Genomic DNA, 16296 nt, shown 5'->3' on the forward strand with positions numbered 1-16296 from the left:
ACTATTTGAATTATTATGTTTTTCAATGTTTCAAAATGGTTTCGTTGTATTTTATCCTGGCAAAATTATTAAGCGTAAGTGAACAGAAATTTTATAAATTAAGTGGCATTATTTTGCAACCAGTGAGTCTAAGCGAATTCCCGGCCAAACGATACTTCTTATAAGGCACTTATATTATATCTTTATTTTGCCAACAAAGGTTAAGTGTGCGAAAAAATTATGAACGAATGAATGAATGAACATGTTTTCATCTAACGACACAAAATTATTACAGAAAACACGCACAATTAATGTTTCCTTTTTACATCATACTAATTCGCTTTTACAATACAGCTACCGCTTCAGGCAACAGCTCAGCTACTGCAACCGCAATTTCTGTCGGTAAGGATATTTTATTTCTAATTTTATTTAAGCCCGAAATAATAATTCTTGTATCGCCGTCATCGTCATAGTTAGAGATGCATGGTTAAAAGTCAATTTTTACTAAGCTATTTCAATAATTGCTATTGACTCGCTGTTACTCATTTTATTAGCTCTATATTGTGATAGAAATATTGTCATAAATAAAAAAGAATTGCCTAATTCGATAAAGATTTGAAGGAGTTATGGAGTAGCATCAACAAAAGTTGCCATTCCCTATCCCGAACGAGTCCTATTATTTTGGTGATTATAACTATCCTTTATAATTGTTACACTGGAGAATAAGCTATAAATATGAATGTGGTGGTAAAATCCTTTCAGTAGGTCCGTTTAGCGAGATGCGCGCCAAGATAGACAAATAAAAATTTTAAAAAACTGTTTCGTATTCTATATCGATAGTAATAATATTTAACCCTACTTTATATTCAACTAGCTCATGCCCGCGATTTCATCCGCGTGAACAACACAAATTTCAAACACCTAATTTTCGTAAAAGCTTTCTAAGCGGATATTTACATCATAATAAGCATCTGCATGCCAAATCTCAAACTGATCCGTTCGGTACTTTTAGCTGTGCGTTAATAGATCAGTCAGTCAGTAAACTATTTAATCAGTCACCATTTCCTTTTATAAATTTAGATGTACAGAAATAGCCCAGTTACAGTTTTAGTTACATATTCCATTATCTATGTATTATAATATCCGATAATGTCAATTCTACATTGTTAATTATTATTACCCAAAATGTGTCTTGTATAGATATTGTCCCTTAACAATTTTATTGTATATTAATTATTATAATTATTTATTCTTATTAATGATTATGTTATTTATTCAATGTTTTCAATATACCACTTACAGTTGTTACCGACTCTACCAGCCCGGCTCCTGGATCTGGACGTAAGTATTAAAAGACTTGAAAAAATATTGATTCATATTTTATTACCAGAAATATCATTGGTACTTTAATATTAAGATAATGAATTTGCAAATAATATGAGTGAAGATATTAGTTTAGTTATTACTATGAATTATAAGATGATTTATTAGTAGTTTATGAAACGGTTGCATTGTGGGTGATAGTAAAACATGAGTGTGAGTTTAATTATTATTATCCTTCATTCTTATTAATTAACATTTTATTTATTCAATGTTATCAATATACTTGTTACAGCTGCTACCAACTCTACCAGCCCGGCTCCTGGATCTGAACGTAAGTATTAAAAGACTTGAATAAATATACATTCATATTTTATTACAAGAAGTGTCATTGGTACTTTAATATGAAGATAATACATTTGCAATAATATGAATGAAAGTAGTATTTTAGTTATTACTACTGAATGATTAGATGATTTAATAGTAGTTTATGAAACGGATGCATAATGGGTGGTAGTAAATCATGAGTGTGAGTTTAATTATTATAATCATTTATTCTTATTAATTTTTATGTTATTTATTCAATGTTTTCAATATACCACTTACAGCTGACAACTCTACATGCTCGTCTACTGGATCTGAACGTAAGTATTAAAAGGCTTGGAAAAAACATTGATTGATATTTAATTACCAGAAATGTCATTGGTTCTTTAATATCGAGATAGTAAATTTGCAAGTAATAAGAATGAAGATATTATTTTAGTGATTACTACTGAATAATTAGATGATCTAGTAGTAGTTTATGAAACGGTTGCATAATGGGTGGTAGTAAAACACGAGTGTGAGTTTAATTACTACAATCATTTATTCTTATTAATTATTACGTTATTTATTCAATTTTTTCAATATACCACTTACAGCTACCAATTCTACCAGCTCGCCTGCTGTACCTGAACGTAAGTATTAAGAGACTTGAAAAACTATTGAATTCTTTTAATTATGCTATTTTATCGGCATTAATGGCATTGGTACTTTAATATCAAGATAGCAAAGTTGAAAATAATGTGTGAAGATATGGAGTTAAATTTTGATATTTCGATTACATAAGTCTTTTAGTTTACTGAGATATTAGATGATATTAACATAATAATACCCTTGTAGTACTGCGGCGGCTTGCGTGGCCTTAAACATGTTACCACAGTATGGAGCCACGTTTCAATTCATGAAAAAAAAATCAGGGTGCCTGCAGAACATGAAAGCGAGAGTCAAAAGAAATATTAGTTTATCCTCCCGAGTGATACCTTCCTTAGATTAGATAAAACAATAGGCTCTGGATCTGGTGCAATGTCAAAACAGTTCAAATTTTTTATCATGATTTTAATAGCTGTTATAGAAGTAAAGATAGTCATGTTTGCATTGCTTTAATTATAATTATTATGTACGGTCTACCAACAATAAGATGTTACTGAAACATGGCCTACTGCTTGATATCCTGAAATAGTTCAATTTTTTTTGTAGAAAATAACACCAGCGGTGGATCTTCTGATGCAACTGCAACAGCCAACGGTAAATTATTATAAAATTTATTTATCATTAGAGTACAGGTAACTAAAAAAAAAATGATATTTAGATGCAAGCTTAAGCTAACACCGAGTATCTGCGCAGTACGCACGGCACTCAGCTGAGCTTGTATGCGATTGTTAAAATACTGTCAACTATTTGAATTATTATGTTTTTCAATGTTTCAAAATGGTTTCGTTGTATTTTATCCTGGCAAAATTATTAAGCGTAAGTGAACAGAAATTTTATAAATTAAGTGGCATTATTTTGCAACCAGTGAGTCTAAGCGAATTCCCGGCCAAACGATACTTCTTATAAGGCACTTATATTATATCTTTATTTTGCCAACAAAGGTTAAGTGTGCGAAAAAATTATGAACGAATGAATGAATGAACATGTTTTCATCTAACGACACAAAATTATTACAGAAAACACGCACAATTAATGTTTCCTTTTTACATCATACTAATTCGCTTTTACAATACAGCTACCGCTTCAGGCAACAGCTCAGCTACTGCAACCGCAATTTCTGTCGGTAAGGATATTTTATTTCTAATTTTATTTAAGCCCGAAATAATAATTCTTGTATCGCCGTCATCGTCATAGTTAGAGATGCATGGTTAAAAGTCAATTTTTACTAAGCTATTTCAATAATTGCTATTGACTCGCTGTTACTCATTTTATTAGCTCTATATTGTGATAGAAATATTGTCATAAATAAAAAAGAATTGCCTAATTCGATAAAGATTTGAAGGAGTTATGGAGTAGCATCAACAAAAGTTGCCATTCCCTATCCCGAACGAGTCCTATTATTTTGGTGATTATAACTATCCTTTATAATTGTTACACTGGAGAATAAGCTATAAATATGAATGTGGTGGTAAAATCCTTTCAGTAGGTCCGTTTAGCGAGATGCGCGCCAAGATAGACAAATAAAAATTTTAAAAAACTGTTTCGTATTCTATATCGATAGTAATAATATTTAACCCTACTTTATATTCAACTAGCTCATGCCCGCGATTTCATCCGCGTGAACAACACAAATTTCAAACACCTAATTTTCGTAAAAGCTTTCTAAGCGGATATTTACATCATAATAAGCATCTGCATGCCAAATCTCAAACTGATCCGTTCGGTACTTTTAGCTGTGCGTTGATAGATCAGTCAGTCAGTAAACTATTTAATCAGTCACCATTTCCTTTTATAAATTTAGATGTACAGAAATAGCCCAGTTACAGTTTTAGTTACATATTCCATTATCTATGTATTATAATATCCGATAATGTCAATTCTACATTGTTAATTATTATTACCCAAAATGTGTCTTGTATAGATATTGTCCCTTAACAATTTTATTGTATATTAATTATTATAATTATTTATTCTTATTAATGATTATGTTATTTATTCAATGTTTTCAATATACCACTTACAGTTGTTACCGACTCTACCAGCCCGGCTCCTGGATCTGGACGTAAGTATTAAAAGACTTGAAAAAATATTGATTCATATTTTATTACCAGAAATATCATTGGTACTTTAATATTAAGATAATGAATTTGCAAATAATATGAGTGAAGATATTAGTTTAGTTATTACTATGAATTATAAGATGATTTATTAGTAGTTTATGAAACGGTTGCATTGTGGGTGATAGTAAAACATGAGTGTGAGTTTAATTATTATTATCCTTCATTCTTATTAATTAACATTTTATTTATTCAATGTTATCAATATACTTGTTACAGCTGCTACCAACTCTACCAGCCCGGTTCCTGGATCTGAACGTAAGTATTAAAAGACTTGAATAAATATACATTCATATTTTATTACCAGAAGTGTCATTGGTACTTTAATATGAAGATAATACATTTGCAATAATATGAATGAAAGTAGTATTTTAGTTATTACTACTGAATTATTAGATGATTTAATAGTAGTTTATGAAACGGATGCATAATGGGTGGTAGTAAATCATGAGTGTGAGTTTAATTATTATAATCATTTATTCTTATTAATTTTTATGTTATTTATTCAATGTTTTCAATATACCACTTACAGCTGACAACTCTACATGCTCGTCTACTGGATCTGAACGTAAGTATTAAAAGGTTTGGAAAAAACATTGATTGATATTTAATTACCAGAAATGTCATTGGTTCTTTAATATCGAGATAGTAAATTTGCAAGTAATAAGAATGAAGATATTATTTTAGTGATTACTACTGAATAATTAGATGATCTAGTAGTAGTTTATGAAACGGTTGCATAATGGGTGGTAGTAAAACACGAGTGTGAGTTTAATTACTACAATCATTTATTCTTATTAATTATTACGTTATTTATTCAATTTTTTCAATATACCACTTACAGCTACCAATTCTACCAGCTCGCCTGCTGTACCTGAACGTAAGTATTAAGAGACTTGAAAAACTATTGAATTCTTTTAATTATGCTATTTTATCGGCATTAATGGCATTGGTACTTTAATATCAAGATAGCAAAGTTGAAAATAATGTGTGAAGATATGGAGTTAAATTTTGATATTTCGATTACATAAGTCTTTTAGTTTACTGAGATATTAGATGATATTAACATAATAATACCCTTGTAGTACTGCGGCGGCTTGCGTGGCCTTAAACATGTTACCACAGTATGGAGCCACGTTTCAATTCATGAAAAAAAAATCAGGGTGCCTGCAGAACATGAAAGCGAGAGTCAAAAGAAATATTAGTTTATCCTCCCGAGTGATACCTTCCTTAGATTAGATAAAACAATAGGCTCTGGATCTGGTGCAATGTCAAAACAGTTCAAATTTTTTATCATGATTTTAATAGCTGTTATAGAAGTAAAGATAGTCATGTTTGCATTGCTTTAATTATAATTATTATGTACGGTCTACCAACAATAAGATGTTACTGAAACATGGCCTACTGCTTGATATCCTGAAATAGTTCAATTTTTTTTGTAGAAAATAACACCAGCGGTGGATCTTCTGATGCAACTGCAACAGCCAACGGTAAATTATTATAAAATTTATTTATCATTAGAGTACAGGTAACTAAAAAAAAAATGATATTTAGATGCAAGCTTAAGCCAACACCGAGTACCTGCGCAGTACGCACGGCACTCAGCTGAGCTTGTATGCAATTGTTAAAATACTGTCAACTATTTGAATTATTATGTTTTTCAATGTTTCAAAATGGTTTCGTTGTATTTTATCCTGGCAAAATTATTAAGCGTAAGTGAACAGAAATTTTATAAATTAAGTGGCATTATTTTGCAACCAGTGAGTCTAAGCGAATTCCCGGCCAAACGATACTTCTTATAAGGCACTTATATTATATCTTTATTTTGCCAACAAAGGTTAAGTGTGCGAAAAAATTATGAACGAATGAATCAATGAACATGTTTTTATCTAACGACACAAAATTACTACAGAAAACACGCACAATTAATGTTTCCTTTTTACATCATACTAATTCGCTTTTACAATACAGCTACCGCTTCAGGCAACAGCTCAGCTACTGCAACCGCAATTTCTGTCGGTAAGGATATTTTATTTCTAATTTTATTTAAGCCCGAAATAATAATTCTTGTATCGCCGTCATCGTCATAGTTAGAGATGCATGGTTAAAAGTCAACTTTTACTAAGCTATTTCAATAATTGCTATTGACTCGCTGTTACTCATTTTATTAGCTCTATATTGTGATAGAAATATTGTCATAAATAAAAAAGAATTGCCTAATTCCATAAAGATTTGAAGGAGTTATGGAGTAGCATCAACAAAAGTTGCCATTCCCTATCCCGAACGAGTCCTATTATTTTGGTGATTATAACTATCCTTTATAATTGTTACACTGGAGAATAAGCTATAAATATGAATGTGGTGGTGAAATCCTTTCAGTAGGTCCGTTTAGCGAGATGCGCGCCAAGATAGACAAATAAAAATTTTAAAAAACTGTTTCGTATTCTATATCGATAGTAATAATATTTAAGATATCCGATAATGTCAATTCTACATTGTTAATTATTACTACCCAAAATGTGTCTTGTATAGATATTGTCCCTTAACAATTTTATTGTATATTAATTATTATAATTATTTATTCTTATTAATGATTATGTTATTTATTCAATGTTTTCAATATACCACTTACAGTTGTTACCGACTCTACCAGCCCGGCTCCTGGATCTGGACGTAAGTATTAAAAGACTTGAAAAAATATTGATTCATATTTTATTACCAGAAATATCATTGGTACTTTAATATTAAGATAATGAATTTGCAAATAATATGAGTGAAGATATTAGTTTAGTTATTACTATGAATTATAAGATGATTTATTAGTAGTTTATGAAACGGTTGCATTGTGGGTGATAGTAAAACATGAGTGTGAGTTTAATTATTATTATCCTTCATTCTTATTAATTAACATTTTATTTATTCAATGTTATCAATATACTTGTTACAGCTGCTACCAACTCTACCAGCCCGGCTCCTGGATCTGAACGTAAGTATTAAAAGACTTGAATAAATATACATTCATATTTTATTACCAGAAGTGTCATTGGTACTTTAATATGAAGATAATACATTTGCAATAATATGAATGAAAGTAGTATTTTAGTTATTACTACTGAATGATTAGATGATTTAATAGTAGTTTATGAAACGGATGCATAATGGGTGGTAGTAAATCATGAGTGTGAGTTTAATTGTTATGATCATTTATTCTTATTAATTTTTATGTTATTTATTCAATGTTTTCAATATACCACTTACAGCTGACAACTCTACATGCTCGTCTACTGGATCTGAACGTAAGTATTAAAAGGCTTGGAAAAAACATTGATTGATATTTAATTACCAGAAATGTCATTGGTTCTTTAATATCGAGATAATGAATTTGCAAGTAATAAGAATGAAGATATTATTTTAGTGATTACTACTGAATAATTAGATGATCTAGTAGGAGTTTATGAAACGGTTGCATAATGGGTGGTAGTAAAACACGAGTGTGAGTTTAATTACTACAATCATTTATTCTTATTAATTATTACGTTATTTATTCAATTTTTTCAATATACCACTTACAGCTACCAATTCTACCAGCTCGCCTGCTGTACCTGAACGTAAGTATTAAGAGACTTGAAAAACTATTGGATTCTTTTAATTATGCTATTTTATCGGCATTAATGGCATTGGTACTTTAATATCAAGATAGCAAAGTTGAAAATAATGTGTGAAGATATGGAGTTAAATTTTGATATTTCGATTACATAAGTCTTTTAGTTTACTGAGATATTAGATGATATTAACATAATAATACCCTTGTAGTACTGCGGCGGCTTGCGTGGCCTTAAACATGTTACCACAGTATGGAGTCACGTTTCAATTCATGAAAAAAAAATCAGGGTGCCTGCAGAACATGAAAGCGAAAGTCAAAAGAAATATTAGTTTATCCTCCCGAGTGATACCTTCCTTAGATTAGATAAAACAATAGGCTCTGGATCTGGTGCAATGTCAAAACAGTTCAAATTTTTTATCATGATTTTAATAGCTGTTATAGAAGTAAAGATAGTCATGTTTGCATTGCTTTAATTATAATTATTATGTACGGCCAACCAACAATAAGATGTTACTGAAACATGGCCTACTGCTTGATATCCTGAAATAGTTCAATTTTTTTTGTAGAAAATAACACCAGCGGTGGATCTTCTGATGCAACTGCAACAGCCAACGGTAAATTATTATAAAATTTATTTATCATTAGAGTACAGGTAACTAAAAAAAAAATGATATTTAGATGCAAGCTTAAGCCAACACCGAGTACCTGCGCAGTACGCACGGCACTCAGCTGAGCTTGTATGCGATTGTTAAAATACTGTCAACTATTTGAATTATTATGTTTTTCAATGTTTCAAAATGGTTTCGTTGTATTTTATCCTGGCAAAATTATTAAGCGTAAGTGAACAGAAATTTTATAAATTAAGTGGCATTATTTTGCAACCAGTGAGTCTAAGCGAATTCCCGGCCAAACGATACTTCTTATAAGGCACTTATATTTTATCTTTATTTTGCCAACAAAGGTTAAGTGTGCGAAAAAATTATGAACGAATGAATGAATGAACATGTTTTCATCTAACGACACAAAATTATTACAGAAAACACGCACAATTAATGTTTCCTTTTTACATCATACTAATTCGCTTTTACAATACAGCTACCGCTTCAGGCAACAGCTCAGCTACTGCAACCGCAATTTCTGTCGGTAAGGATATTTTATTTCTAATTTTATTTAAGCCCGAAATAATAATTCTTGTATCGCCGTCATCGTCATAGTTAGAGATGCATGGTTAAAAGTCAACTTTTACTAAGCTATTTCAATAATTGCCATTGACTTGCTGTTACTCATTTTATTAGCTCTATATTGTGATAGAAATATTGTCATAAATAAAAAAGAATTGCCTAATTCAATAAAGATTTGACGGAGTTATGGAGTAGCATCAACAAAAGTTGCCATTCCCTATCCCGAACGAGTCCTATTATTTTGGTGATTATAACTATCCTTTATAATTGTTACACTGGAGAATAAGCTATAAATATGAATGTGGTGGTGAAATCCTTTCAGTAGGTCCGTTTAGCGAGATGCGCGCCAAGATAGACAAATAAAAATTTAAAAAAACTGTTTCGTATTCTATATCGATAGTAATAATATTTAACCCTACTTTATATTCAACTAGCTCATGCCCGCGATTTCATCCGCGTGAACAACACAAATTTCAAACACCTAATTTTCGTAAAAGCTTTCTAAGCGGATATTTACATCATAATAAGCATCTGCATGCCAAATCTCAAACTGATCCGTTCGGTACTTTTAGCTGTGCGTTGATAGATCAGTCAGTCAGTAAACTATTTAATCAGTCACCATTTCCTTTTATAAATTTAGATGTACAGAAATAGCCCAGTTACAGTTTTAGTTACATATTCCATTATCTATGTATTATAATATCCGATAATGTCAATTCTACATTGTTAATTATTATTACCCAAAATGTGTCTTGTATAGATATTGTCCCTTAACAATTTTATTGTATATTAATTATTATAATTATTTATTCTTATTAATGATTATGTTATTTATTCAATGTTTTCAATATACCACTTACAGTTGTTACCGACTCTACCAGCCCGGCTCCTGGATCTGGACGTAAGTATTAAAAGACTTGAAAAAATATTGATTCATATTTTATTACCAGAAATATCATTGGTACTTTAATATTAAGATAATGAATTTGCAAATAATATGAGTGAAGATATTAGTTTAGTTATTACTATGAATTATAAGATGATTTATTAGTAGTTTATGAAACGGTTGCATTGTGGGTGATAGTAAAACATGAGTGTGAGTTTAATTATTATTATCCTTCATTCTTATTAATTAACATTTTATTTATTCAATGTTATCAATATACTTGTTACAGCTGCTACCAACTCTACCAGCCCGGCTCCTGGATCTGAACGTAAGTATTAAAAGACTTGAATAAATATACATTCATATTTTATTACAAGAAGTGTCATTGGTACTTTAATATGAAGATAATACATTTGCAATAATATGAATGAAAGTAGTATTTTAGTTATTACTACTGAATGATTAGATGATTTAATAGTAGTTTATGAAACGGATGCATAATGGGTGGTAGTAAATCATGAGTGTGAGTTTAATTATTATAATCATTTATTCTTATTAATTTTTATGTTATTTATTCAATGTTTTCAATATACCACTTACAGCTGACAACTCTACATGCTCGTCTACTGGATCTGAACGTAAGTATTAAAAGGCTTGGAAAAAACATTGATTGATATTTAATTACCAGAAATGTCATTGGTTCTTTAATATCGAGATAGTAAATTTGCAAGTAATAAGAATGAAGATATTATTTTAGTGATTACTACTGAATAATTAGATGATCTAGTAGTAGTTTATGAAACGGTTGCATAATGGGTGGTAGTAAAACACGAGTGTGAGTTTAATTACTACAATCATTTATTCTTATTAATTATTACGTTATTTATTCAATTTTTTCAATATACCACTTACAGCTACCAATTCTACCAGCTCGCCTGCTGTACCTGAACGTAAGTATTAAGAGACTTGAAAAACTATTGAATTCTTTTAATTATGCTATTTTATCGGCATTAATGGCATTGGTACTTTAATATCAAGATAGCAAAGTTGAAAATAATGTGTGAAGATATGGAGTTAAATTTTGATATTTCGATTACATAAGTCTTTTAGTTTACTGAGATATTAGATGATATTAACATAATAATACCCTTGTAGTACTGCGGCGGCTTGCGTGGCCTTAAACATGTTACCACAGTATGGAGCCACGTTTCAATTCATGAAAAAAAAATCAGGGTGCCTGCAGAACATGAAAGCGAGAGTCAAAAGAAATATTAGTTTATCCTCCCGAGTGATACCTTCCTTAGATTAGATAAAACAATAGGCTCTGGATCTGGTGCAATGTCAAAACAGTTCAAATTTTTTATCATGATTTTAATAGCTGTTATAGAAGTAAAGATAGTCATGTTTGCATTGCTTTAATTATAATTATTATGTACGGTCTACCAACAATAAGATGTTACTGAAACATGGCCTACTGCTTGATATCCTGAAATAGTTCAATTTTTTTTGTAGAAAATAACACCAGCGGTGGATCTTCTGATGCAACTGCAACAGCCAACGGTAAATTATTATAAAATTTATTTATCATTAGAGTACAGGTAACTAAAAAAAAAATGATATTTAGATGCAAGCTTAAGCTAACACCGAGTATCTGCGCAGTACGCACGGCACTCAGCTGAGCTTGTATGCGATTGTTAAAATACTGTCAACTATTTGAATTATTATGTTTTTCAATGTTTCAAAATGGTTTCGTTGTATTTTATCCTGGCAAAATTATTAAGCGTAAGTGAACAGAAATTTTATAAATTAAGTGGCATTATTTTGCAACCAGTGAGTCTAAGCGAATTCCCGGCCAAACGATACTTCTTATAAGGCACTTATATTATATCTTTATTTTGCCAACAAAGGTTAAGTGTGCGAAAAAATTATGAACGAATGAATGAATGAACATGTTTTCATCTAACGACACAAAATTATTACAGAAAACACGCACAATTAATGTTTCCTTTTTACATCATACTAATTCGCTTTTACAATACAGCTACCGCTTCAGGCAACAGCTCAGCTACTGCAACCGCAATTTCTGTCGGTAAGGATATTTTATTTCTAATTTTATTTAAGCCCGAAATAATAATTCTTGTATCGCCGTCATCGTCATAGTTAGAGATGCATGGTTAAAAGTCAATTTTTACTAAGCTATTTCAATAATTGCTATTGACTCGCTGTTACTCATTTTATTAGCTCTATATTGTGATAGAAATATTGTCATAAATAAAAAAGAATTGCCTAATTCGATAAAGATTTGAAGGAGTTATGGAGTAGCATCAACAAAAGTTGCCATTCCCTATCCCGAACGAGTCCTATTATTTTGGTGATTATAACTATCCTTTATAATTGTTACACTGGAGAATAAGCTATAAATATGAATGTGGTGGTAAAATCCTTTCAGTAGGTCCGTTTAGCGAGATGCGCGCCAAGATAGACAAATAAAAATTTTAAAAAACTGTTTCGTATTCTATATCGATAGTAATAATATTTAACCCTACTTTATATTCAACTAGCTCATGCCCGCGATTTCATCCGCGTGAACAACACAAATTTCAAACACCTAATTTTCGTAAAAGCTTTCTAAGCGGATATTTACATCATAATAAGCATCTGCATGCCAAATCTCAAACTGATCCGTTCGGTACTTTTAGCTGTGCGTTGATAGATCAGTCAGTCAGTAAACTATTTAATCAGTCACCATTTCCTTTTATAAATTTAGATGTACAGAAATAGCCCAGTTACAGTTTTAGTTACATATTCCATTATCTATGTATTATAATATCCGATAATGTCAATTCTACATTGTTAATTATTATTACCCAAAATGTGTCTTGTATAGATATTGTCCCTTAACAATTTTATTGTATATTAATTATTATAATTATTTATTCTTATTAATGATTATGTTATTTATTCAATGTTTTCAATATACCACTTACAGTTGTTACCGACTCTACCAGCCCGGCTCCTGGATCTGGACGTAAGTATTAAAAGACTTGAAAAAATATTGATTCATATTTTATTACCAGAAATATCATTGGTACTTTAATATTAAGATAATGAATTTGCAAATAATATGAGTGAAGATATTAGTTTAGTTATTACTATGAATTATAAGATGATTTATTAGTAGTTTATGAAACGGTTGCATTGTGGGTGATAGTAAAACATGAGTGTGAGTTTAATTATTATTATCCTTCATTCTTATTAATTAACATTTTATTTATTCAATGTTATCAATATACTTGTTACAGCTGCTACCAACTCTACCAGCCCGGTTCCTGGATCTGAACGTAAGTATTAAAAGACTTGAATAAATATACATTCATATTTTATTACCAGAAGTGTCATTGGTACTTTAATATGAAGATAATACATTTGCAATAATATGAATGAAAGTAGTATTTTAGTTATTACTACTGAATTATTAGATGATTTAATAGTAGTTTATGAAACGGATGCATAATGGGTGGTAGTAAATCATGAGTGTGAGTTTAATTATTATAATCATTTATTCTTATTAATTTTTATGTTATTTATTCAATGTTTTCAATATACCACTTACAGCTGACAACTCTACATGCTCGTCTACTGGATCTGAACGTAAGTATTAAAAGGCTTGGAAAAAACATTGATTGATATTTAATTACCAGAAATGTCATTGGTTCTTTAATATCGAGATAGTAAATTTGCAAGTAATAAGAATGAAGATATTATTTTAGTGATTACTACTGAATAATTAGATGATCTAGTAGTAGTTTATGAAACGGTTGCATAATGGGTGGTAGTAAAACACGAGTGTGAGTTTAATTACTACAATCATTTATTCTTATTAATTATTACGTTATTTATTCAATTTTTTCAATATACCACTTACAGCTACCAATTCTACCAGCTCGCCTGCTGTACCTGAACGTAAGTATTAAGAGACTTGAAAAACTATTGAATTCTTTTAATTATGCTATTTTATCGGCATTAATGGCATTGGTACTTTAATATCAAGATAGCAAAGTTGAAAATAATGTGTGAAGATATGGAGTTAAATTTTGATATTTCGATTACATAAGTCTTTTAGTTTACTGAGATATTAGATGATATTAACATAATAATACCCTTGTAGTACTGCGGCGGCTTGCGTGGCCTTAAACATGTTACCACAGTATGGAGCCACGTTTCAATTCATGAAAAAAAAATCAGGGTGCCTGCAGAACATGAAAGCGAGAGTCAAAAGAAATATTAGTTTATCCTCCCGAGTGATACCTTCCTTAGATTAGATAAAACAATAGGCTCTGGATCTGGTGCAATGTCAAAACAGTTCAAATTTTTTATCATGATTTTAATAGCTGTTATAGAAGTAAAGATAGTCATGTTTGCATTGCTTTAATTATAATTATTATGTACGGTCTACCAACAATAAGATGTTACTGAAACATGGCCTACTGCTTGATATCCTGAAATAGTTCAATTTTTTTTGTAGAAAATAACACCAGCGGTGGATCTTCTGATGCAACTGCAACAGCCAACGGTAAATTATTATAAAATTTATTTATCATTAGAGTACAGGTAACTAAAAAAAAAATGATATTTAGATGCAAGCTTAAGCTAACACCGAGTATCTGCGCAGTACGCACGGCACTCAGCTGAGCTTGTATGCGATTGTTAAAATACTGTCAACTATTTGAATTATTATGTTTTTCAATGTTTCAAAATGGTTTCGTTGTATTTTATCCTGGCAAAATTATTAAGCGTAAGTGAACAGAAATTTTATAAATTAAGTGGCATTATTTTGCAACCAGTGAGTCTAAGCGAATTCCCGGCCAAACGATACTTCTTATAAGGCACTTATATTATATCTTTATTTTGCCAACAAAGGTTAAGTGTGCGAAAAAATTATGAACGAATGAATGAATGAACATGTTTTCATCTAACGACACAAAATTATTACAGAAAACACGCACAATTAATGTTTCCTTTTTACATCATACTAATTCGCTTTTACAATACAGCTACCGCTTCAGGCAACAGCTCAGCTACTGCAACCGCAATTTCTGTCGGTAAGGATATTTTATTTCTAATTTTATTTAAGCCCGAAATAATAATTCTTGTATCGCCGTCATCGTCATAGTTAGAGATGCATGGTTAAAAGTCAATTTTTACTAAGCTATTTCAATAATTGCTATTGACTCGCTGTTACTCATTTTATTAGCTCTATATTGTGATAGAAATATTGTCATAAATAAAAAAGAATTGCCTAATTCGATAAAGATTTGAAGGAGTTATGGAGTAGCATCAACAAAAGTTGCCATTCCCTATCCCGAACGAGTCCTATTATTTTGGTGATTATAACTATCCTTTATAATTGTTACACTGGAGAATAAGCTATAAATATGAATGTGGTGGTAAAATCCTTTCAGTAGGTCCGTTTAGCGAGATGCGCGCCAAGATAGACAAATAAAAATTTTAAAAAACTGTTTCGTATTCTATATCGATAGTAATAATATTTAACCCTACTTTATATTCAACTAGCTCATGCCCGCGATTTCATCCGCGTGAACAACACAAATTTCAAACACCTAATTTTCGTAAAAGCTTTCTAAGCGGATATTTACATCATAATAAGCATCTGCATGCCAAATCTCAAACTGATCCGTTCGGTACTTTTAGCTGTGCGTTGATAGATCAGTCAGTCAGTAAACTATTTAATCAGTCACCATTTCCTTTTATAAATTTAGATGTACAGAAATAGCCCAGTTACAGTTTTAGTTACATATTCCATTATCTATGTATTATAATATCCGATAATGTCAATTCTACATTGTTAATTATTATTACCCAAAATGTGTCTTGTATAGATATTGTCCCTTAACAATTTTATTGTATATTAATTATTATAATTATTTATTCTTATTAATGATTATGTTATTTATTCAATGTTTTCAATATACCACTTACAGTTGTTACCGACTCTACCAGCCCGGCTCCTGGATCTGGACGTAAGTATTAAAAGACTTGAAAAAATATTGATTCATATTTTATTACCAGAAATATCATTGGTACTTTAATATTAAGATAATGAATTTGCAAATAATATGAGTGAAGATATTAGTTTAGTTATTACTATGAATTATAAGATGATTTATTAGTAGTTTATGAAACGGTTGCATTGTGGGTGATAGTAAAACATGAGTG

At 30.4% G+C, this 16296-nt stretch overlaps 1 protein-coding gene across 50 annotated transcripts in view; it reads left to right on the forward strand.

Moving 5' to 3' along the window:
• The window catches only part of LOC123869491 (mucin-19-like), a 52775-nt gene that overhangs the window by 22883 nt on the left and 13596 nt on the right, over positions 1 to 16296 (forward strand). For 40 of the 50 annotated variants that reach the window (XM_045912415.1, XM_045912437.1, XM_045912426.1 and 37 more), the window contains 32 exons: positions 334 to 381; positions 1282 to 1320; positions 1595 to 1633; positions 1908 to 1943; positions 2220 to 2255; positions 2818 to 2865; positions 3347 to 3394; positions 4295 to 4333; positions 4608 to 4646; positions 4921 to 4956; positions 5233 to 5268; positions 5831 to 5878; positions 6360 to 6407; positions 7023 to 7061; positions 7336 to 7374; positions 7649 to 7684; positions 7961 to 7996; positions 8559 to 8606; positions 9088 to 9135; positions 10036 to 10074; positions 10349 to 10387; positions 10662 to 10697; positions 10974 to 11009; positions 11572 to 11619; positions 12101 to 12148; positions 13049 to 13087; positions 13362 to 13400; positions 13675 to 13710; positions 13987 to 14022; positions 14585 to 14632; positions 15114 to 15161; positions 16062 to 16100. In XM_045912415.1, coding sequence (XP_045768371.1) covers positions 334 to 381; positions 1282 to 1320; positions 1595 to 1633; positions 1908 to 1943; positions 2220 to 2255; positions 2818 to 2865; positions 3347 to 3394; positions 4295 to 4333; positions 4608 to 4646; positions 4921 to 4956; positions 5233 to 5268; positions 5831 to 5878; positions 6360 to 6407; positions 7023 to 7061; positions 7336 to 7374; positions 7649 to 7684; positions 7961 to 7996; positions 8559 to 8606; positions 9088 to 9135; positions 10036 to 10074; positions 10349 to 10387; positions 10662 to 10697; positions 10974 to 11009; positions 11572 to 11619; positions 12101 to 12148; positions 13049 to 13087; positions 13362 to 13400; positions 13675 to 13710; positions 13987 to 14022; positions 14585 to 14632; positions 15114 to 15161; positions 16062 to 16100 — 1317 coding nt within the window. The remainder of the gene's footprint in view (positions 1 to 333; positions 382 to 1281; positions 1321 to 1594; positions 1634 to 1907; positions 1944 to 2219; positions 2256 to 2817; positions 2866 to 3346; positions 3395 to 4294; positions 4334 to 4607; positions 4647 to 4920; positions 4957 to 5232; positions 5269 to 5830; positions 5879 to 6359; positions 6408 to 7022; positions 7062 to 7335; positions 7375 to 7648; positions 7685 to 7960; positions 7997 to 8558; positions 8607 to 9087; positions 9136 to 10035; positions 10075 to 10348; positions 10388 to 10661; positions 10698 to 10973; positions 11010 to 11571; positions 11620 to 12100; positions 12149 to 13048; positions 13088 to 13361; positions 13401 to 13674; positions 13711 to 13986; positions 14023 to 14584; positions 14633 to 15113; positions 15162 to 16061; positions 16101 to 16296) is intronic. The other 10 variants (XM_045912420.1, XM_045912455.1, XM_045912424.1 and 7 more) reach the window with 5 other exon arrangements.

This window comes from Maniola jurtina, chromosome 11 (genome assembly GCF_905333055.1).
Source record: "Maniola jurtina chromosome 11, ilManJurt1.1, whole genome shotgun sequence".
Taxonomy (NCBI): domain Eukaryota; kingdom Metazoa; phylum Arthropoda; class Insecta; order Lepidoptera; family Nymphalidae; genus Maniola; species Maniola jurtina.